At 43.4% G+C, this 23,386-nt stretch overlaps 3 protein-coding genes and 1 long non-coding RNA gene across 6 annotated transcripts; 3 read left to right on the plus strand and 1 right to left on the minus strand.

The window, feature by feature from the left end:
* Nucleotides 1–370: 370 nt before the first annotated feature.
* On the plus strand, nt 371–2,551 carry gsx1 (GS homeobox 1). Its single transcript, XM_066662229.1, has 2 exons — nt 371–788; nt 2,184–2,551. Exons 1-2 carry the CDS (start codon nt 371–373, stop codon nt 2,549–2,551), a joined length of 786 nt encoding a protein of 261 aa, XP_066518326.1.
* LOC136687700 (uncharacterized) lies at nt 2,335–16,251 on the minus strand. Its single transcript, XR_010800505.1, has 4 exons — nt 16,132–16,251; nt 15,471–15,605; nt 3,260–3,408; nt 2,335–2,547 (listed from the first exon to the last, which is right to left on the minus strand). It is a non-coding gene; the product is annotated as an uncharacterized lncRNA (long non-coding RNA).
* Nucleotides 16,241–20,919, plus strand: abhd10a (abhydrolase domain containing 10, depalmitoylase a). The gene is made up of 5 exons (XM_066662228.1): nt 16,241–16,455; nt 17,243–17,426; nt 18,231–18,342; nt 18,663–18,800; nt 18,902–20,919. The coding sequence occupies exons 1-5, from the start codon at nt 16,377–16,379 to the stop codon at nt 19,241–19,243; spliced, it is 855 nt and encodes a 284-aa protein (XP_066518325.1). The 5' UTR covers nt 16,241–16,376; the 3' UTR covers nt 19,244–20,919.
* A 299-nt stretch (nt 20,920–21,218) lies between these two features.
* LOC136673947 (uncharacterized protein C3orf85-like) lies at nt 21,219–23,355 on the plus strand. Of its 3 annotated transcripts, none has more exons than XM_066649761.1 (5): nt 21,219–21,353; nt 21,628–21,730; nt 22,255–22,379; nt 22,519–22,604; nt 23,111–23,355. In XM_066649761.1, exons 2-5 carry the CDS (start codon nt 21,694–21,696, stop codon nt 23,184–23,186), a joined length of 324 nt encoding a protein of 107 aa, XP_066505858.1. In that variant the 5' UTR covers nt 21,219–21,353; nt 21,628–21,693; the 3' UTR covers nt 23,187–23,355. The 3 variants fall into 3 exon arrangements, with proteins under 3 accessions (XP_066505858.1, XP_066505843.1, XP_066505849.1); XM_066649746.1 differs by having other exon boundaries at nt 21,222–21,353; nt 21,653–21,730; XM_066649752.1 differs by having other exon boundaries at nt 21,222–21,353; nt 21,685–21,730.
* The last annotated feature ends 31 nt before the right edge of the window (nt 23,356–23,386 follow it).

Raw genomic sequence — 23,386 nt, forward strand, 5'->3', positions numbered from 1 at the left:
TTGCGGCGTGGGTGGGGCTGACAAGAATAGACTACATTATGCAGTTCATTTAGTTAACAAGTGAAATAATGGGGAAGCGTGCAGTGTGAATGCCCAGAGAAAAGGCACAAAACCCCTATTGAGCGAGAGAGAGAGAGAGAGAGAGAGAGAGAGAGAGAGAGAGAGAGAGATGGTCACATGGACTATCCCCAACTATTTAAACAGCCTCCGCTCGTGCACCACTCTCACGCGCTCTCAGACCTGAACAGACTCTCAGACCGCGAGCACAAACTTTGTCGTGGCTTCTGCTCACTTTTCCTTCCTGTAGTTTGTTTGTTTGTCTGTTGTTTGTTTTGTTGTTGTTTTAAAGAACTTCCTGGAAGCTGAAGCGATGCCGAGGTCTTTCCTGGTGGATTCTCTGATCCTGAGGGAAGCGGGTGGAGGAGGAGAAAAGGGTCGCGCCAACAGCCCTCCGCTCTTCCCCTACTCCCTCCATCACTCCTCCTCCGCCGCGCACGCTCCTCACCCCGCGTTCCACGGCGCGCGCAAGGCCGCCGGCGGTCTCCTGTGCTTCTGCCCGCTGTGCGTGGCGGGTCCCGCGGCTCAGATCCAGCCCGCGCCGCCCGCCGCGCTGCCGCTCCTCAAGGGGGCGCTCTCCGCGGCGCTGTGTCCGCAGTACGGGCCCTCGGCGCTCGCCCTGTCCCGCCAGCACGCGCCCTCCGCCGGCCTCAGCCTCAGCCACGCGCCGGCGCTCTACCAGAGCTCGTACCCGCTCCCCGAGCCCAGGCACTACCACTGTCTGTCCATTGGTGAGTACCACACTGACCGCTCACTCGTGCACCTGTGGCACCTGTACCACCTGTTCCACCACACTACTGACCATTAAGCTACTGACCTCATAACCTTACACTGAGCGTTACCTGACACCACTGACATATTCCTGACCACTGACAATTACACTACTGAACCTTAGACCAGTGACCACTACATTACTGACCAACACACAACTGACAGCTCTCACTCTAGTGACCACCACCACATTCCTGAGCATCACAGTACTGACCACTGCTCTACTGACCACCACAGAACTGACCGTCCGACCACGGACCGATACGTTAACAGTGTTTTATTGACTACGACGTTCTACAATGATGAGCGCAGATGCCCCTCGCACCTGGTTTACACCCAAACCGTTCTCTTCTGAGTGAGGGACAGTCTAAATGTGAATTCTCTGGGTGTTCCTCAGCTGTGTTATTTTATTAGATTTTATTACTTTTCAGAACATTTCAGACCGCAGCGTTCTCACTGGAAATTAAGTGTTGTGAGAACTTCAAAGCTTACCTCACTCTTAAAAATAAAGGTGCTACAAAAGGTTCTTTGCCACGATGCCGTAGAAGAATCACTTTTGGTTCCATAGAGAACCGTTTTTTACAGGAGATGTGAGTGTGAAGAAATATTTAAAGGGTTAAATTAATTAAATAAAATGTTTCTTAATGGAACCGAAAGTTGTTCTTCTGCATCGTTCCAAGAACATTTTGTAGCACCTTTTATTTTTAAGAGTGCACACAACTGGACCCCTCTAAACGGTCCTGGGTGCATCTGCTCAGCGGGAACCTGCAGTAAACTTGCCTTTATCCTGACTCTGATCCAGGCAGTGATTCCCTGTAGAACCATGAGCCCTTGGAGAAGCACTGAGTTGCATAAATAACAGAGGAGAAATGATTAGGGGTCTGTTGGCTCTTTTTAACAGTGTAGATTTAATACAATTAATAAGCAGCACATTTCTTTTTCATTTCAGATGCAACATTTTGCTTGTAGATTTATTTTATTTTAACCGCTCAGGTGAGACAGCTTCTACAATTATCATATAAATAATTACCGTAAATAATATTACGACAAGACAGATTGAGATATGACTGATCTGAATGTCTGAGAACACAAAAAAAAACATCTTTCAGACTCTAGAAAAGGTTTACTGTGATTCCAACTGGTTCACAACTTCCCCTCAGTGTTCAGTGATCCCCTCCTGCTTTTGGTTCATTTGAATACGTAAACTGCTCTTTTTTGTGATGGTCACCTTGTTGGTGATGCATTAAGACCCTGTTTAACTCCATATGCAGACAGCACCCTGTGTAACCCCATTGTATTTCACAGTGTCTGCGCAAATGATTGACAGATGTGTTTGTCTATTTTATTTTTTACAGACAACAGCAGCAGCCAGTTGCAGAGCAGTAAACGCATGCGCACAGCCTTCACCAGCACGCAGCTGCTGGAGCTGGAGCGCGAGTTCACCTCAAACATGTACCTGTCTCGCCTGCGCAGAATCGAGATCGCGACCTACCTGAACCTCTCAGAGAAGCAGGTGAAAATCTGGTTCCAGAACCGCCGCGTGAAGCACAAGAAAGAGGGCAAGAGTGCCAGCGCCAAGCTGCGCATGCCGCAGTCACAGCAGCCGCGCGCCTGCACCTGCGCATCCCTGGCCTCCGCGCGCTGCTCTGAAGAGGAGGAGGACGCACCTGGCTCACCTTCGTCCTCAGAGAAAGAGGACGCGGACTTGTCCGTCAGCCCCTAAACAAACAAACAAAAAAAAAAAACACACATAAATATATATATATGTATATACAGACTTTAATATGCAGACAAAACAAACAAAACTACAGGTTTTAATCATGCAGACAAAACCTGTTCAGTCTCTTGACAAAAATGTTCTAGATGTTCTTCAAGGGTTCTTTAGTAAAGGCACCTCCTGTAAATATAGAATAAATACTTTCAGTAAAGAACCCTCAAAGAACATTTCTGCATTTTGTTTGTTTGTTTGTTTTGAGCTGAATTTGATGCATATCTGCTTTACTGCCTGCTTTCAAGGTTCTTTAAAATTGGCACCAAAAGCCAGGCAAGGAAGGCTGGATGGTTCTGCATACAGAGCCTAGAACCAGGACCCATTTTTAGGGTCTGTGCAAATCGGGGCTGTTCCATAAAACAGGGCTTTGCAGTTTAGCCCAGAGTTGAGAACTCTCAGTAGAAAGGTCCTTCAGCTCTGTTCCTATTGGACAGGCTTTGAGTTTGAGTTTCGGGATAAACTTACAAAAATCCTGCTCTGTGGAATACTCCCGGTCAAATGACATGTCAAAGAACACATCATTACTGCACTGTTCTGCTGGTTTTGATTGGAATAGGAAATAAAAATGAAATGTAATATAAACAATGTCAGGACATTTTGTACAGTAACAGTGAACTGTGCATTAATGTGTGAGACGTGTTGGTGCAGGGGTGAACAAACCTGTTACATGCGACTGTCCTCGATCAAGTCCAGTCAAACAACATAAAGCCAAAGTGAGGATCCGGATGTAAAGTCATTTATCTCTTTATCCTGAGCTTCTGGTTTCAGTTTTCTGGTGATTTTCACTAAACAAGAATAAGGAGAAACGCCTGTAAATATGTACAGAGACAGACAGAGAGAGAGAGAGAGAGAAAGAGAGAGAGAAAATTGAAGTTTTATATTAAACACTGGGAATTTTTTTCCTGTTGTATAATAATTGTATTGTACGACTGTAGTATTATTTTTCCTTCTGAAAATATGCTCTGCCCCTTAAAAAGCTCAATTTTGACGTCACAAAACCAACCTGTTTTGTTTATATTTGCATATATAAATATGCGGATTGTTTGTAAATACTGTTATTGTTTTTTTGACTGTTATCGTTGTCGTTGTTGCTGGGGAAAGGGTGTATTTCCTCCACACGTCACTTCCGGCAGGAGCTTGTAACTGTATGTCCAGTGTTATGAGAATATTTATTTATTTAAAAAAACTAAAAAGTTATTACTGAAAAATAAAGAATATTTCTTAGTCAAATTGATTTTGTTGTTGTGTTTGTGTTTTAATCTCAGAATTAGGCAGGACATTACAGTGGAATAAATGTACAGGTGAAAATGTGTCTTTTAAAAACATGACTTTATTATTATTATTACATTTCTAGCTTATTCCAACCTTATGTAACACGACTATAATTTAATTAAGGCCAAAGAGGCATGTGTCTTTCAAAATCTTATTCGCTGCAGGTTTTAAATATTTGTACACTGAACGTGTGTTCGATATTTATTTTTCTACCATTAGCTGTTATTTCCTTACACCACCTTCTCTTGTATGGTTTGATGTCGGCGCATGATGAATCTCATTAGCCATTTATTGGCCATTTTTATTTAGGCTAAAGAGCTGTTAGCTACAGCGTCGTGCTTTTACTTCACTTTTTAAGCCAGGTTCAGCTTATGTTGCTGTTTACTGAACTTGAGTAATTTTATACGGCGTTTGACTGGTTTGGGTGTAGCACATGCACGTTAAGTTTGATAAATATAAAATGACATATAATCTCTACTGAAACTGCCTTTTCAAACGGTGCTATTTTAATTCTCAGGACCGTTTCTTAGGCAGAGTTTTAAAAGGGGACTTTTAGCATTTATAACAGAGTTAGTCTAATCAGAGCCGTGTTCATGACTTCAAAATGAAAGACCCCTGACCCTCTACATTCAGCTCACAATTTAAAAAAAATAATTGGTTTGATAAAAAAAAAACTAGAATATAATTAATAGTAAATAACTGCAGATTAAATCACATTGACGTTCACAACTAGAAATCTCCCCCAAATCAATTAGCTCTGACACACAGGACAAATTAATGTACTACATGTAAATATTTGACATTAAAGGGCCATCATTGGTTTAAATCTCTAACGTTACGTTAGCATTGATCAGCTATGTTGGCTGGACAAGGACATGTGATTTCAAATAACACAGAGTCTCATTCGTGTAGAACAGATGCACGCATCCGGATTTTGCTCAACACGCTCATTTTAAAGCAACTAATAATAATAAAAAAACAGGTCCAAATGTATATTTATGTTTTAATTTATACTCATATTTACTCTGTATTCCTATATGTTCCACCACAGCCTCCTGGGTGGTGGGTGTCCAGTGTCAAATGTGTGTGAAATCTGTTTGCATTGAATTTAAAGCTCGTGGTTATTCCTAAACGTGTTTAAATAAAGAGCAGTTATTTTTTCCATCGTTAATTCATTTATTTTCCCTGTTTTTAACGCGCACGTCTCCGTCTTTACGCGCAGAAATAGCACACGCGCAGCACACGCACTTCAGAGGCGGCAGATTAAAGAATGAAAGATAAAACACCGTTTTGCTTTAATTTTCAGCACAAACTGCCACAACATTAAAAACACCCCAATAAAACTCAACGGTGTCTCTTTTCTGACACTTGAACAAAATATATATATATATATATATATATATATATATATATATATATATACACACCTATATTTTGCAATATATAATAATGAGAGGGACACGTACTCCCATAATAATAATTTAGCATATTGTGTGTTATTGTATGCTTTATGACGTAATGACTAGATAATAATAAGGTCTCGTTTTAATGAGAGCGCGTCATAATTAAGTGACACTAAATTAATTACACGGTTTCATCATTATGACTTGCTGAACGGAAAATACTAAAACAGAGGGCATAGAAATATCACTGTATTTAACTGCTTTAACAAAATAAAACTGAAATGATCCTCAATAGCGTTAAATCCGCCAAAAGCAACGTTTTAATTGATTCATCTGATTTAATTTAGAACAGCCATTTTCTCCAAACACTGACATCTCCACACACACAGGTTTGGGAATTCAGCGAAGGAATAATGAAGGTTTTCTAGTTTTATTACTTTTCCTGACTCATGTCACTCCCTGCTTCGGTTCAGCTTCACTCTCTTCCCCAGTCCGAGTCAGTGACGGAGAGGACGTGACCGCGCTCGGCTCAGCAGCAGTCAGACGCAGCGCTGCAGAGGGATGATCACCGAAAGAGAACGGCACACCCATCGCTACTGACCCTGCATGTAAAACTAGCATTAAATCCCCTGTACAGGAATAAACTAAGAGCTTAATTTAGGGCAGAAATTTCATCGAGTCTAAAAATAAACATGTAGCGATGGTGCAAACGTCTTCTTTGCCCAGACAACACGAGGTATTTTTAAAAGAGTATAGTGAATAAACCTACAAACTTTCATTAGCTTTAAATACAGAAGACTTCTAGACTTTAATACGGCAAGGTTTATTATTGTTGGATACAATCTCAGAAAAAAAGGTAGAGGTACATTATTGTCACTAAACCGTGTAAATGTACCTTTAGTTGTACAGCAGTGGTGTTAAAGACCCTGAAGGTACATTAAATTCTCTCTAATGGAATATTTGTAATATTTCATTATAGAACCGAGTCAATTAAAAGAACAGAATAAAAGTCCTGCGGATGAAACAGGGCGTGTGAAATCAACATAATTTTAAAATATACAATTATAATAAAAGAAGCTACATTTGTGTTCCTTATAAATGTACCGTTGTGACAGTTCTTCTGACAGTGTATGAAGCACTGCTGTGATTTTACAGTAAACCGTACTTTAATTACAGAATGCTGTTGTATGTTGTTGGGAAGTCACACCATTTACAGCAAATATTAACTATCCCCAAATTTCCCGCAACGGCATCATTTCCACTAAAGAGCATGAATTCACATTCCACAACATTCAGGATTTCACCACATGGAAACAGCAGAGTTAAAGTGGAACTGTTCTAGAAATAACCGGAGACTGGTGAGGTGGAGGATCAGCGGGTTTATGGCGGTGTGGAAGGAGCTGGAGCTGAAGTGAAATTGGAGGAGTGCTGCTGCAGGGTCTCATTCTCTGATCATTTTAATGTTATACAATTACATTAATTTACTGTAAAATTATTACAGCATTTAATATCAACGTTTAAGTTAAATGATTAAAGTCTGAAGCATAAAATCCTAAAACCAATAATATAACAATATTAAATTCTGTACTATAAAACCTTATAATATTAAAACATATAGAATAAAAGTCTATAGTATTCAATTGCGGAAGTCTGTAGAATTTAACTTTATACACGGTTAGAAAAACCGTCACTGTGGTGTTACCCTTAAGAGAACGTATTCAGAACCTTTAGTTAGGGAACACAGCTGTAGCATTTTCTATGATATTTTATATTATAAGATTTTTAAAGTTATACGACACAACTTTAAAATGTCATTCGTCACGTTTAATCTCCAGGACTTTTATTCTGTTCTTTTATTCTCCACAGTTGTATAATGAAAGATTACAGAGATCCCCCTCTCCTTCTGGAGAAGAGAATGTAATGAACCTTTAGGGAACACAACTGGACTCTAACATCACTGCTGTACCTTTAAAGATACACTACTGTTTGTGTCTTTAGTGACAGTAACATTAGTTTCCTCTGAGCCTCAGGGTCCGAATCTGTTCCTCAGACAGAAACAAACAAACAAAAAGAGCAATAACTGTAAAAAGGCCAGTGTGCTCTTGGGGTTCTGGGTGTTCAGGGCTCAGTGTATCATTGAAGAACCACAGGACCATGCTACTATACAAATGCTCCCGTACAGAACCCTTTTACTAAAGAACTCTCTGTTTAAGGGTGTTGAAGTGAGGTTCTCTGACTCTGATAGAGCTAGGGGAAATGCTGGCGTTTGCCTAGAACCCTGCTGAACAGGAGAACCCGGTCCCACACACAGAAAAGCAACGACAGAAGTGTGGGCTCGGTTCTTGGGCGATACGTGTCAAACTCATCATTTCACTCCCAATTAATAAAGCGGCTACACCCTGCCAAAATAAAAGCCTAATGTTATTGTCCGTATTCATGGGCCTGCGCTTCCACGCGGGGACGTGGCCAGTGGAGCTGCACCTGTTCGCGCGGTCACAAAATCCCTGAGTGTGATCCTATAGCAGATTACTGGGGATAATCTGCCGGGAGCGGCGCGAGGAGTAGCGCGTGAAATGCGGCTCCCTTTTCCCCGGGGACCGCGGCCGCGAGCTCCTACACACAGAACAGCGCGCGCTCGCTCCATAATCAGCAAATGAATAAAATATAGGAGTCACGGAGCAGATGAGTCCGAGGTTTACACTCATTCAAAGGGACTGACTCCAGTAGCGAGCGCGCGCTCTGCGAGCCTGTGGTGAGCCTGTGGTGAGCCTGGGTGCCGGGCGCGCGCATTTGCCTTGTGTTATGGGTGCGGTTTGTTTTGATTTCGTTTGTTTTGTTGTTGTCTGAAGTCAAAAATAAACATTGCCACGTGGTTAATGATTGATGAGTGTTTGGAAAACAACAGAAGGGTCTGTCAGGTTCTGAACATATTAAAGTGTAAATTCAATTCTGAGCTGTTCTTTAAATGAGCTGGAGTCTGTGGAGACAGTGCGTGTGTGTTTGATCTGTGTTGGGTGTGTGTTTGATCTGTGTTGGGCGTGTGTTGTTCTGTGTTGGGCGTGTGTTGTTCTGTGTTGGGTATGTGTTTGATCTGTGTTGGGTGTGTGTCGGGCATGTGTCAGATGTGTGTTGTGTGTGTGTCAGATGGATGTCTGATGTGTGTTGGGACTGTGTTGTGTGTCAGGCAACATACACTCAAACATTCACTCACACCCACGGACACTTTTGAGTCTCCAATCCACCAACCAACGTGTGTTTTTGGAGCGTGGGAGGAAACCGGAGCACCCGGAGGAAACCCACGCAGACACAGGGAGAACACACCACACTCCTCACAGACAGTCACCCGGAGGAAACCCACGCAGACACAGGGAGAACACACCACACTCCTCACAGACAGTCACCCGGAGGAAACCCACGCAGACACAGGGAGAACACACCATACCCCTCACACAGTCACCCGAAGGAAACCCACGCAGACACAGGGAGAACACACCACACTCCTCACAGAGAGTCACCCGGAGGAAACCCACGCAGACACAGGGAGAACACACCACACTCCTCACAGACAGTCACCCGGAGGAAACCCACACAGACACAGAGAGAACACACCACACTCCTCACAGACAGTCACCCGGAGGAAACCCACACAGACACAGAGAGAACACACCACACTCCTCACAGACAGTCACCCGGAGCGGGATTCGAACCCACAACCTTCAGGACCCTGGAGCTGTGACAGAGACACTTCCTGCTGCTCCACTGTGCTGCTCATTGGATACAGTCCTGTTATGAAAACAGAGGTATTCAATCTTCCTTCTAAGAGAGTGTAATGGACTTTCAGAGTTCACATCTGGACTTTAAGAGCCCTGGAGGGACATTTAAGCTTCTTGCAAAGTTAGTGAACCACATTGCACCTGACATTCTGACAGTGTGTGTTGGGTGTATGTTAGAGGTGTTTTGGGTGTGTGTTGGGTTTATAGTAGATGTGTATTTGTGTGCATAAAGGATACGTGTTAAATGTGTATTGGGTGGGTGTCGTGGCTGTGTACTGGGTGTGTGTTCACTGTGCTTGTGGAGTGTGTGTTGATGAAACACACCCCATGTTTGGACCCTAAATGTACAGCTTTATCCTGTAACTGCTTCATTTGGAACCGCACGATTTGATGTTGGTTTTGCTGTTTGCATTCCCCCTCCCCAAATAAAAACAACCCTGGCGCGTAAAGCAAGTGGAGCCGCGTAAAGCCGCGTGCGCGCGCTCTGTTGCGCTCGGCGTCGCCGTAGGGGTGCTTCTGGAAAATGGACTTTAAAGTGGTCTTTAGATTCTCGTGCGCTGGGAACGGGGCAAGAGCTCGCGCGCACGTAGGCTGCCCGGGCCATTGTTGCGCGCGAGGGGGCTCGGTCTTGGCTGACAGGAGAGACAGAGCCCCCCTCACTCCTTCAGGGAGATTCACTTAAACATTTCTTTAACCAAACTTCGCCCCGTGAGATTTGCATCTGTGAGGATCCGGGATTAGAGCATTTTGTTAATTGCGCTATAGACTGTGTGTGTTTCTCTTTCTCTCTTTCTTCTTCCATTCAGCTCCTTAAAGGGGGTCGAGGGGGCTTTCCCCCCACCTCCAAAAGCCCCCTGCGTGCGCTCCACAAATGCTCAATTTATTTATTCTTAATTTTGCCCCGATCAATTCATTGAAGGCAGAAAAGGGGGCTACAGTGTCCTTTCTGCGTCACAAAGGAGAAGGCGAGGGTTTGACGTGGCCCTGAGAGAGAGAGAGAGGGAGAGAGAGAGAGAGAGAGAGAGAAAGAGAGAGAGAGTGAGAGAGAGAGAGAGAGAGAAAGAGAGAGAGAGTGAGAGAGAGAGAGAGAGAGAGAGAGAGAGAGAAAGCGCTTGAGTCAACAGGCGCCTGGCCCTCGCCCCTAATGTTTCATTTACGCGCTCTTTTCTTCGCCGTGTCTCTTATCTATCAGATTAAAAGAGCAGCTCGTAACAAATCAGTCTGCCCGGTTTACAAGCGCGTTTCAAAGAGGACAAAAGAAGCGAGAAGGGGGCCTTCGGTACCTGAGTCTGTCAGACGGCGCGCGGAGCTGCAGCTGAGTCGATGGGGCTTGGAGCAAAATGCGCACGAAACAAAAATGCTGGAGAGAGAAAAAAAAGCGAGAAAGAAAGAAAGAAAGAGAGGAGAAGGAGAAGAAGAAGGAGCCTTTGTGCGTTCCCCCTTTAGAAATCAAGCAATTCTGCATGACAAAGGACAATTAATAAGCCGTCTTTTCACGACCAGCAGCTGGTTTCCCTGTCGAGGAAAAGTTGGGGAGGATAAAAAAAGAGACCCTCAATGCGCGCGAGAGAGAAAAAAAGAGAGAGGGTCCTTTCTCTGCGCGCAGACAGCTACCCAAGGTGACCCATTTGGCACAGCTGAAACGAGCGGGGCCGGGGCGAAGGCGAGGGAACTGTCAAAAACATTTAAGCTGGGAATATCTTGAAATTGCAAATCCCTTTATGCGCAGGGGACGCGGCCGGTGGCTGAGGCGCACAATGGACGTGGTTAAGTTGGAGAGGCTTTGGAAACGGACACGTGGCCTCTCAATGAGGGCACAGCTCGCGACTCCAACCACTCCTCCACAAACTCCTGTGAGCCCTCCTCGCGTGGCAGACTGTTTTCTCTTTTTACTCCAAACTAGTTTTGTCTTTTCTCTGCGTTTAAACCGCTCCGCTGCCCGTGCGCCCTCTTTACGGCCTTAAATATTTACGCATTTGGATAAAGAGGTGCTCTGCTGCTTCTGCGGCTTGTCTACTCATGTTTACGTCCTGAAAATACTGCTCCCGTTCGTAGAAGCTCGTGTTCGAGCTCGTGAAGAAATAGAAAGCATCTTTACGGGTGTGTGCTTTCGTTTCCACCCCAGGATAATGCTGTAAGACACGCATAAAACACAACACAACAACAACAAGACGCACAGGAGAGCCCACGACTGTGCGTCATTACAAACGCTTTACTCTTATTTTTATCACCACGTTAAAGCCCTCAGTGCTCGAAAAGCAAACGTCACCACTTCTAAGTGTTTTTAAAACAGGTTTTGGTTTTGTTTGCGTGTCTTAAACGCTGTAATGCTGAGCGTGACGCGCGAGCGAGGGCTCGCTCTTCTCTCTGACGCCGGGGATGGAGTTGGGAAAGAAACATTGCGAGATGGATGTGAGATGCTGTTGTTTTTAAAGCTCTAAACAGGATTTGTCGTGGTTTGTGCTCCTGATTGAGGCAGAATTAGTCTGGAATGTCTCCGGGAGCGGGTGGGAAACCTGTTGCACGCGCTTTAACGGGGGTCTCGCGCCATCCCCCTGCATGGCTAAGCTTTAAGAGCGCGAGCGGCGGTGAAGGCAAGGCCTGATTGTGGAGATGCATCGAGTCAGGAAATCCATCTCGACAGGACAGGCATTGATCATGACCTTGCGAGTGCAGTAGCTACCCCCCCCCCAACACCCCCCTCCCACTCACACACACACACACAATACAAAAAATCACCTCTCCGCCCATCTTTACCCAAATCAGGAGCCGGTTCTAAACATAGTCCTTCCATGTTATTAAACAACAAGAACTGGTTAAAATGGGAGTTTGGAGGATGCAACCAAATTTAAATATATAAATATATCACAATACTTACATACACGCCCTCAAATCAACAGTTCATACTAATTTAGACTTGGTGCCATAACACAAGATACTGATATATGGTATTATTACACAACTAAGGTTGAGCAACGTGGCAATAAATATAATGTATCCTTATATTTTAACACCCCCCTCCAAATATAGCTACTGTTCATAGTGCACTTTTCCCAGTTTCTGCTATTTCTACGTCATTCTTATTTGTAAACTAACGCAGAATACGAGAGGGCAACGACAGAATAATATTATAATCATTATAATTATTATAACAACAATATTATAATATTTAAAGACATTTAACCCATTTCAAATCAGCTTATCTTTAATTTTAACTTTGTTGCCATAAACCATGTAACGTTAACTTTATCGAGGTGGAAAGTATGGCAAATATCTTCAGTGAAGCAGTGGTAAAAAAAAGTTGTTAAATGCTAAACTCTTATTAAAAGTTGAGAAAAAGCTTATTCATTCTTGAAATTGTACATTTATTCCTAAATCCCCGGTTTTAAAAATCAAAATTGTCGTGTTATATTACACCCCCCCTCACCCCACCAACATCGTATTCCACTGTTGCTATGGAGACGGTTAGCCTAGCTAGGTTTTTTGTGCTAAAACTAACAGCTACATGAAATAAAACACAATATAGGTCATTTTTACGCTTGAGTTGTTTATTTTCAAAGTGTCAATACAATTCTGATGATACGCCCCTTTTGGATAGATTTTAATGGTTTACTTTGTTTATTTAATGTGGATTCCAGGACGTTTTAACCAAAGATAATGGCAAACTCTGTGGAGCCGCATGCATTCATACATTTATATTTTATGTATTTAAGTTAAATTCATTAAATGCCTTGATTTAATTTAGTTTTATTTCATGTTTTGTTTTTTAATTAGATCTCATTGAATTGATACACAATAAGTTGAATATATCTTCAAGGCTGTACAAGGAATTCAGTTTGATTTAATACAGTTTAAAAAGTCTTAAAGATGAATTCAAATGATGGTCTAAAAATTGCAAATATATATATATATAAATAAATGAATAATTAAATAGTCCTACAAGTCCAAGTAGTCCTAATAGGCCTACTTGGACTAATATTTGACACTCCCAAATTCACATCCTCCGTGTAGTGGTAAACTAGTAAAGCACATATAGGAGGACAGCAGAAAAATATTAGGAAAATTATAAGAATAAGATCATTTCAGTGCATACAGCATTACCACTAAACCCAGTGATAAAGCGTGATGTTCTCATGGAGACAGTGAGCGAGAGGGAAGAGAGGATCTGCAGCTGCGATGTCAAGAGGTCGAGAATAATGAACTGTTCTGACTTACAAACAATCAACTGAGCACTTCGCTCTCAAGAGCTAACTTTACTAAACCCCGCTGAAAAAGACCATTAGAACCCAAAAGGATTAAAGCCTTCCTCATGGGAATTGGCTTAAAGCTTGCCATTAGAGACCTCTAGTTTCCTTTAGATCCCATTAAAAACCATCAAATGTGTCTAGAACTAGCCACAGATCACCTACCACACCACTGGGATCATTTCCAGAAATGTGCAGTAGTTCATTTGGACAGCTCTAGTTAAATGGTGTAGTGTTTTTCTGCATGACTTCAATGCATTATTTACTCACTAAATTTCACGTACTGGAAAAACATGCAGCTTAAAATGCAAAGAACTACGGCGCAAACCTACAATGGGTTAAAACCAAGAAACAAATAGTAAAATGTTGAAATGTGCAGAAGTGTGTTCTCTGTAGAGAATATGTCATTTATTCCTGACCAGGGGTGTCCACATTCTCTCACACACTGTTAAATGCGAATTTAACCCATGAAGAAGTCCCATGATACCATCTCACACCATTACAGGAATAACATGAATCAACAACAACAACAACAACAAATGTAATGGTTTATACACTTTGGGCTTAAAGCGTCTTTTCAAATAAAGTTTATTTGAAGATCAGCCAGAAAGTTTCCATTTTAGAAAAGAGCTCTTTAGTCAGGGAAAAGGGCAGTGTGTGCATTCAGAAAGTTCTGGGAATGTTCACAATTCTCTATCCTCCTTAAAACACCCTTAAAGAACCCTTTTTAAGGGAGTATGGTGGGTTGCTTCTTTATTTCCTCAGAGGGAAGGACAGCGCAGCCTGGGTTCTGCAGCTCCAGCCTCGAGCCTAGCTCCTAACGGTGGTTTTGATTGAATTTTGCACAGTTAAACAATTCCTATCACCTCTTAGCCTCGGCGCCATTGAAGTCTTTCTGAACTGATAAAATGCGCTTGGCTGCAGCCAAATGGGCCCAGCTTTCTCCTCTTCACATTTAAATATGGGAATTAGTCATGAGCCCTGACACAAGCTGCAGAAATTGCTCAACTGTTGGCCTTTTTTTTCCACCGTGGAGAGAGAGAGAGAGGGGAGAGGGAGGGCTGCATTCATTATTTTGAATTTAGCGTCGAGGTGAGGGACCTTTCTGGCAGCCTTTTACCGGGATGTCATAACAAGGAACCGAGCTGGAAATGAGAAGGAGAGCAGCTTTCATTCAGCTTCTTTCACAACAAATCAGCTCACCAACAGTAACCATACACCTCCTCTCTCTCTCTCACACACACACACATATTTCTGCAAGGTTTGAGACAAATCAGCCCACCAGCAGTAACAACACACACACATACTTCTTTAGTGTGTACTTCAACTGCATTAAAAGTGCTGCGAACATTTTCTCATGGAACTCGGGGTTTCAGTAACAGTTTCAAATTAAATCTCTTATTAAGGGCAAATATCTATGTTTTTAGGCACATGTTGTTGAAACAGACTGTTCAATAAACTTTACACCCTCGCTGATATGATACTGTATCATAACAAGCATATTAATGGCCACTCTATATCTTCAAAATACTATTAAAGCCTTAATAAGCAGTTCACAACACAAGGCAACAACGATGAAGATGAATATGTGATGAATTGAAGCTCACAGTGAACGATGCTGAAAACAAAGATCTGAGCTGTTACAGTGGGATCACTATTCGACAAGCAGCAGGTCACTGACCTTTTGACTGAAGCATTATAACTGGGTATTGAGGATATCAAGAGGGTCGTGACCCAATAAAGAACGTTTAATAAGCTCATTTTAAACCTTGCACATGGCCTTTACAAGAGAAGCTTCATTAAAAAGTGGATCAAAGTGTTCTGATCAGAGCAGATCGCCCCCAAGAGGTGACCACACCTCAACACACGCACTTTATTTATAACTTTCTAAGTTTTTTAGTTATGCATTTAGTCAACAATACGCCAGAGCCACTGTCAAACATTACATTCACTGCTGCACACAGAAAGGCCACTTTCTCAGCTGCACTCCACACTGTTTCCCTTTGGGTCTCTCTGTGGGCTGCTCACACAGAATACAGGCTAACGTCAGCAGCATTTCAATTAAGATAATTAGCCATTAATGACATCTCTCCATTCCCCTGTATGCTACACCATCACAGCTCACTGAAAAAGCGAAATCAAGAGGAAGGTAAAAGTGAAATCAAGGTGAGTCATTTACCTGCAGGTGATGTGTAGATCGCTGTCACTGTGTTCACTTTGTCTTCTGGTTCAATAATAGACTCAATGCCAATACTCCCTCCACATCCAGACTCCTCAAAGTCCCACAGCCCAGAGACCGGGCCTGTAGCGCCATCTGCTGACGGAAAATAGACACCTACACATGCTTCCACCCAGACTTATAAAAAGCTTCTGGCCTTTTTTAATGACGTGAAATCGAGTGTTTATATTCAGCTTCCATTTAGCCACAAGCTTTATATTCATTCATTCATTTTCTGTGTTTGTTTGTGACAGAATGAGTGTGTGAGACTGCCCACAGGTGTGTGTGTGTGTGTGTGTGTGTGTGTGAGAGAGAGAGAGAGAGAGAGAGAGAGAGAGAGAGAGAGAGAGAATGACTGGGTGAGTGTGTGACACTGTCCACAGGTGTGTGTGTGTGTGTGTGTGTGTGTGTGGGTGTGACTGGGTGAGTGTGTGAGACTGTCCACAGGTGTGTGTGTGTGTGTGTGTGTGTGTGAGTGACTGGGTGAGTGTATGAGACTGTCCACAGGTGTGTGTGTGTGTGTGTGTGTGTGAGTGACTGGGTGAGTGTATGAGACTGTCCACGGGTGTGTGTGTGTTACCTGAATATTTCTAATGGTAAACTCATATTTTTCTTTACTCACACAGACGCTGTTGTTATCAGTCGTTGGCTGTGGCCAAATAAACACAGGCTACTACTGTTCTACACACACTTTACCACACGGTCACACTGGTTTTATATACGTCTCTCAGTTTCAGGGATGTTACTCCACTCCAGCAGGGGGCAGTAGAGAGTAGAAGGTGCTCCGACTCCTCTGGGTGCTGATCTGAAGACTGGACGCTGAGCCCGTCCTCTGTTGTTGTTTGGTGTGTGTTCTCCGCGGAGAGGATGGCGTCCGCAGCGCAGTACCGCGGTCTCCTCCAGGTCCGAGCGCGCTTCTTCTCGCTCCTGCCCCAAGCCGCGGCGGGTGAGTGTGGGGCGCTTTAACTCCGAGAAAAGCACGGAGCTGTGGAGCGCAGGGGGTGTGACCTCATAGACCTCAGAGGCATACCTTTACGAGACCAAATGTGTGTAGACAGCCCTCAGAGTTAATGATTTCTGCCACACGTGCTGACACGTAAACCGCACGTGAGCCTAAGGTCACCGTGTCCAACGCCAAGCGTGGGCCAGAGGGGTCACAAGCCCTGCACCACCCTCTCGGTGGCGACGGAGATGCCTTGCGTGACACATACCTTGAGGTTTCAGAACTAATAATGCACCATTACTTTGCGCACGAGGCTGCCATCAAATCCTCACTGCAATGTTCCAGGATCGAGTAAAGCCATCCTGGAAGGATTAGAGGCTTCAACTTCTAATCATCTTTATTTATGAAATTATTTATTCAATTCAAATGTTTTTCTATGAAGTGAACTGTCAAAGATTGAAACAGCAGTTCTGCTGACTCCTAGTGGCTTGGAGGTGTCGGAGTCCAGTATTAAAACTCTTAAATGTGGCTGTTGTGTGTTTAAATGTGGAATGGGTGAGGAAAAGAATTGATTGCACCTTTAAATCTTTGTGTAGGAGTCAGGAATACAACTGTATATCTCAAATATAGGAAATATAGCTGGTTGTGCCTTTAATGTCAGTGTTTTCTTGACTCTACCTCTGAAATATAGCTGACTGCACCTTTAAGGTCTGTTTTTTTCACAATATCAGAAACATAGACTGCATCTTTAATGTTTCTGTTTTCTCAACTATATATATATTCCCTGTAGGAGTCCGGAACAAGACCACAGTCCAGTTTGCGACCCGCCCGGACCTGCCCAAACTGGCGTACAGGAAACTGAAAGGGAAGAGTCCAGGCGTCGTGTTCCTCCCAGGATTCGCCTCAAACATGAGTGGACAGAAAGCGGAGGCTCTGGAAGAGTTCTGCAAGTCTCTGGGTCATTCGTACCTCAGGTACCAGCGTTCTTCACAATACACTGTAAAAGTAGTAGCTGTAGTTGGAGCTGGATGATACGGGCACTATTGATCACACAATATATTTCACAATTTCGATCGATACAAAATAATTCAATATTGATATGAACAATAAAAAAGCCACAGAAAAACTGTCAAGAACTGAAAGCAATATGACATCACAGTCAAAAAAATACGTCTTGACTTTGATGTTAATGTTTTTAAACTAATTTGAAAATGAACTGAGGGCAGTGCCCTGTATTAACTTTTACTCAGTGACAGATGCTGTAAATAATGGGCATTGAAATAGTGAAAATGTGTATAAAAATCATATCATTGTTATTGTTTTATATTGTGATACATATCGATATTGAATTATTGTCCAGCCCTAATTATAGGAGCCCTTTCTATCTTCTAATCTTACCTCTTCTCAGAATAGTGTCTTTCTCTTTCTCTCTCTCTCTCTTTCTCTCTTCCCTTCTCTCTCTCTCTTTTCTTTCTTTCTCTCTCTTTTTCTTTTTCATTCTCTTTCTCCCTCCCCCCCTCTCTCTCTTTCTCTCTTACTTTTTCTTTCTTTCTCTCTCTTTCTTTTTTTCATTCTCTTTCTCTCTCTCTCTCTCTGAAAGAGAGTCACTATGAGTGTATTATTATTATTATTATTATTATTATGAAAGGAGGTTTAAATAGTACTGTAAACACTGCTGCTGCTGTTAGGAGACAGTGTCTACAGTAAGTGCACACAGGTGACTGTCTCCACTACTGACTTTGATCTGGTGTTGACAAACACATCCGTGGTCTACTCAGGTTTGACTACAGTGGCTGTGGAGCGTCTGAGGGGCGAATGGAGGACTATAACATTGGTGCGTGGAAGAAGGACGTCCTGTTCGTGTTGGACAAGCTGGTGGAGGGTCCTCAGGTGAGGGGTGATTGGTGCTTTGTCGCAGTAACGCATTTACTGCCTTTATGACCTGGGCCACTGTCACAGGAACTGCGAAAATGAGAAAACACTTGGAAAATATGTGGGTGACATAAGTGAAAGAAAACTACAGAAAGAAGTAGCAGTGCATTAATCAGTCCCTCATGATGGTTGGTGCAGTGCAGTGTAGTGGATAACACACTGCCCTCAATGCAACAGAATGCAGTTTGATTTCAGTAAGAGACATCGGGCAAATCTCCTGTCAGTTACAGCCCTCCATAGTTGACCTGTGTCTGCTTTAACACTGTTGTTTACTGTAGATCCTGGTGGGCTCCAGTATGGGGGGTTGGCTGATGTTGCTAGCTGCTCTGGCAAGGCCAGAGAAGATCGCCGCCCTTGTGGGCATCGCCACCGCTGCGGACCATTTCGTCACAGCCTTCAACACCCTGCCCGTCGAGGTGAGAACAGGTGTCACTCACATACCCCGACGTTCTCACATTACGAAGTGTGTTCTATTCTCAGCTCTGTGTTTGTGTGTTGTCTGTGGCGCCCCCTCCAGGCAAGGAAGGAGATAGAGGAGCGAGGCTCGTGGTCTTTCCCCTCTCGGCACAGCGAGGAGGGCTCTTACACGCTGAGTCTGGACTTCCTGAAGGAGGCGGAGAACCACTGCGTCCTGCAGAGTCCCATCCCCGTGTCTTGTCCTCTACGGCTCATCCACGGGCTGCAGGACGATGACGTCCCCTGGCACGTGTCCATGCAGGTCGCCGAGCGAGTCATCAGCCCTGACGTAGACGTGATCCTGCGCAAACAGGGACGCCACCGAATGTCAGAGAAGGAAGACATCAAACTGATGGTTTACACCATCGACGACCTCATCGACAAACTGACCACGCTGGGGTAAAGTGGACAGGAGGTCTGCGGAGATTAGGGAGGACCTTGATTGGGTCTCGAGGAAAAGACTGGGTTAGCGACAGGGAAATGTTATAGAAGCCTACGACTGGCTTGTGAGGGACAAACCAGGGCCCGACCGATATATATGGGGCCCGGTAATATCGGCCAATATTGGAGACCTGTAGTTTTTTGGTGTTGGTCAGAAATGTCTGCAGTTCAGCATTTTCTCAGTTTAACTCAGTAAGCATAAACAGAAGCTTATGTTTTTAGCACTCAGAAAAGATTCACAAGTTCACTATTTTTTTTTTAAAGTCATTTTTAAAGGGACACTAGGTAAGATTTGGTATTTTTGTTCCTGGGCTCAACCTGCAGTTGCAGAGTGTAATTCATTTTCACAGCACTGTCTGGAAATTATGGGGGAGGAGGGAGGGAGTGGGTGGTGGTTCCCTACCCTCCTCTGAAAGTTCCATAGTGCAGTTTCTGCAGTGCTGAGCCTGGAGTAGCAATGACAGAGGCTCTGTTCTCCCTATTACAGCTTAGTGGAGCATCACAGTGATTTTGAACCTGTAATTTTGAGACAAAAATACTACCTAGAGTTGCTTTAAAGTTGCTTTATGTTTTATAATATTACATCTAGTACTGAAGGGGTTTGATGTTGATCAGAGCTGATGATCACATCACTCACACAAGGAGTGTGTAATGAAAGTATTTAGGCAATATAAAAATATAAAATGTACATATTTATTATTATTTCTCTAAAATCCAAACGTTCCATATCTGTGACGTGCTCTAGTTATGTTTTAATTTCCAATTTTCCAGCAGGATAAAGTCAGCCTGCTTTTATATAGTTGTTCATATGTTCAGGACAATGCTGCAGTAGTGAATGCGCACACACACACACACACTTCAACTTGCTCTGCGCAAAAGAATCACACAAGTATAAAACACAGAAACCTCTCAAAACAACAAAAGGAACTCCTCCTTCTTGCCTTTGTTCTACTGATTTCTCTCGTTTCGTCCCGTTCCGTTCACAAAGGGACACGGCTTTAAAACTGTGATAGAGAAACTCTTGCTGTCTGCAGCGAATTCTGACTGCTGTGAATTTTGGGTGAAATCGTCCTGCCACAGTAAAGAGCGGTCAGTTCTGGAGATGATTTGCACTTATTCAACCTGAAACCTGCTGCACTCTTAAAACATCCCTCTCTGCACTGTCCACAACTGCCTTCAGGGCTCTTCTTTAGTTTACACTGTTTTACCCAGACGAGTAGCTTCAGGACAGAGACACAGTCACCTTCCAAAAGCTTGTCCTGCCAGTCCTTCATTAACATCCCATTTACAAACATGCATCGTCAATAACTTTTTTGTCTGTGTCTTTATTCGTGGAATGTTAAATGTTGGCAACTGAGTTTCACACCAATGTCAGTGGTCATTTCCTGGACTGGACACACTGGTCCACACTGTCCGCTCCTTTGTTCTGGTCGGGGGCTCGTTCTGTTTCGTTTCTGGGCCCTGGATTCAGCTTAGTTTTGGACTCAACTGTACTTGCTGTAATTGTTTTAGTCCTGATTTAATTGTGATCCGCATCTGAGATCCTTTCATTTTCCTCTCAGTTTAAATGTTGTGAGAAAGTGTAGTCTGTTATGAAAGTGTGCATATTGTATAGCAGTATTCTTTATACATTTTCAATAATAAAAATGTGAAAGGTTAGAAAATGTCTGACGTTTCTCCTGGATTCTTCAGTTTTCTCTGTATTTTTGCTGAAGGCAAAATGGTCCCTACACAATGAACATCAGTTTAATTTCCCTGACCGCACGCCTCTCTCAAAGACTGATAAAAAGTGATCAGGAGCCAATGGGTTATAGGTGTGTGTGTGTGTGTGTGTGTGAGAGAGAGAGAGAGAGAGAGAGAGAGAGAGAGAGGGACAGGGACAGGGAGTGTCTGAGAGTGAATGGCTCATTTCTTCAGCCTTGGCTTCAGTGCAGTGTGTTCCTGATCGTTGACGTAGCGTAACCTCAAGAATTTTCTCCTTCACTGAAAGAGGGCCCTGTTCCTCCTCTCCAGACTCTATCCAGCTCCTTTCTCGCTCCACACACACTTCCACTGCTGCATGGTGTGCTCAGGTGAGTCTTTCTGTTTGTAATTCATTCCTAATCAGTGGAATCTGGTTTGGTTGGATGAGGCTGTGCATCTGAAAGGTGTGTGAATGGAGTGTTAAAAGTTGTAGCTGCTCTAGAACAAGGACACACACAGTCATTGATGCGTAGATCATTTCTTGTGCATGTGTCAGTGTGTAGATGAGGGAGTGAGGTCCATGCCAGTTCCTTTCAGGGCTGTGCCTCTAAAAGCCTCAAATCTTTAAAATAATGGCTTTAGATGAAAGACTAAATTTTACAGAACTCTGCTGTTGTTTTGGGACCAGTGCCTTAGCTCTCGCTCTCTTTCCCGGATCAGCTGAGGAGAATGATGCGTGTCGTGTTGTTAGTGACTCTCCTGGGAGGTAAGATAAATTACTAATTGTATACACACAGATACATTTACATCAGTTAAATATCGTTACCATTTAAAGTCATTATTTACACGATGGGAGTGTGATGCTACTTCCATCAGAAGTAAAAAACCAAGAGCGGATTAATGCCTCTGTACTTCATCCTTAATATCGCTATAGTTTCTCTTTAATAATCGTTAGTGTCTCCTTAATGTCTAATAATTGCACCTTAGTATCTGTAGTTTCTCATTAATATCTCTGTTTTGTCTCACTATCTGTAGTCTCCTTAAAATCTCGATAGTGTTGCCTTAATATCGCTGTAGTTCCTCCTTAATATCTCTAGTGTCTTGATAAAAGCTCAGTAGTCTCCTTAATGTCTCAGTGGTTCCTCCTCATTATCTCTGAGATCACACTGAGGAATGGTGGAGACTGTAGCTGCTCTCAAACATTGATACTGTGCCAGTGTGATACTGTGTGTGTGTGTGTGTTTCTGAAGATGTATGAAGTACCCACTGCTTTATTCTGGACTCCTTTAGGGGTATTTACAGCTCCCTTTATTAATGAAGAACAAGCCAAGAAATTTATTCGTCTGAAGAGACAGGTGGGCTACTGGGACCCCAACCACCCTCAGAACATATGGGGATACACCCTCCAGGAACAGGTCAGAAAACACACATCATACATTCCCTGTAGTGGATCAGCCAAAGGGAATCATGTTGTCAGCCCAGAGTCGTTTAAAAGTTTGCCTGTGACTCTTATTCTGTTCGTTCTGGATGCTCTAATGGTGTTTTCTGTATTAGGCGAATGAATACTGGACTGCTTTGAGGACGGATGCTCAGTATTACATTGACATGGGGAACCTGGTGTTCGACCGCTCTGTGGCTGAGTGAGTGGCTGTTGTGTTTTGATTTCTGCATATATTGTTTACCCCTTTCCCCCTGTTCTTCAGCCCTCAGGACCCCCACAGAGCAGGTATGATTTCGTGGTGGTGGTGTGTTAGTGTGTGTTGTGCTGGTGTAGAGTGGATCAGACACAGCAGTGCTGCTGGAGTTTTTAAACCCTGTGTCCACTCTCTGTCCACTCTGTGAGACACTGCTCCCTTGTTGGTCCACCTTGTAGATGTAAAGTCAGAGACGGTAGCTCATCTGTCGCTGCACAGTGTGTCGGTCACTGGATGTTTTTCTGTGACTAGAGTCCTTTCCTGAGCATTGAGAAACAGGTTGAAAAGGAGCTAACAAAGTATGCAGAGCAACCGGTGGAACTCCTCAATGTTCCTGTGTAGAAATATGGAGGTGGCTTTAATGTTATGGCTGACCTGTGTATAATTAAAGACCTTGACTAAAACGTGCAGAACTGAAATGGTAATGTGTTTGTGTGTGTTTTCCTCGACAGTGAGAATAACAGGATGTATATGGAGATGCTGAGGAACGCCAGGGCTCAACTTGATGTTCACACTGGAGGCCAGTGATCAGTGACTAATGATAACATACAAAGACACCAGTGTCCAGGAGGTGGTCAGCAGGAGAGCAGTCCCACTGTGTGCTGCTGTTTCTAGGCTTGCTTCGTAGTGTAGATGTATTACTAGTACGTTTGTATGCTGTATTTTGTCATGTACCCAATCATACGCTTTAAAATAAAACCCCTACAGCTATACGTTCCGAGCATCAT

This window comes from Hoplias malabaricus, chromosome 2 (genome assembly GCF_029633855.1).
Source record: "Hoplias malabaricus isolate fHopMal1 chromosome 2, fHopMal1.hap1, whole genome shotgun sequence".
Lineage (NCBI taxonomy): Eukaryota > Metazoa > Chordata > Actinopteri > Characiformes > Erythrinidae > Hoplias > Hoplias malabaricus.

What these genes read in the sequence shown, in the direction of transcription:
- gsx1 (XM_066662229.1), top strand. Translation starts at nt 371, where the DNA reads ATGCCGAGGTCTTTCCTGGTGGATTCTCTGATCCTGAGGGAAGCGGGT. An exon ending in CTACCACTGTCTGTCCATTG is followed by an intron (nt 789 to 2,183) that starts GTGAGTACCACA and finishes TATTTTTTACAG; the next exon opens with ACAACAGCAGCAGCCAGTTG.
- abhd10a (XM_066662228.1), top strand. Translation starts at nt 16,377, where the DNA reads ATGGCGTCCGCAGCGCAGTACCGCGGTCTCCTCCAGGTCCGAGCGCGC. An exon ending in CCTGCCCCAAGCCGCGGCGG is followed by an intron (nt 16,456 to 17,242) that starts GTGAGTGTGGGG and finishes TATTCCCTGTAG; the next exon opens with GAGTCCGGAACAAGACCACA. An exon ending in TCAACACCCTGCCCGTCGAG is followed by an intron (nt 18,801 to 18,901) that starts GTGAGAACAGGT and finishes CGCCCCCTCCAG; the next exon opens with GCAAGGAAGGAGATAGAGGA.
- LOC136673947 (XM_066649761.1), top strand. Translation starts at nt 21,694, where the DNA reads ATGATGCGTGTCGTGTTGTTAGTGACTCTCCTGGGAG. An exon ending in GATACACCCTCCAGGAACAG is followed by an intron (nt 22,380 to 22,518) that starts GTCAGAAAACAC and finishes TTTCTGTATTAG; the next exon opens with GCGAATGAATACTGGACTGC. An exon ending in TTCGACCGCTCTGTGGCTGA is followed by an intron (nt 22,605 to 23,110) that starts GTGAGTGGCTGT and finishes TTTCCTCGACAG; the next exon opens with TGAGAATAACAGGATGTATA.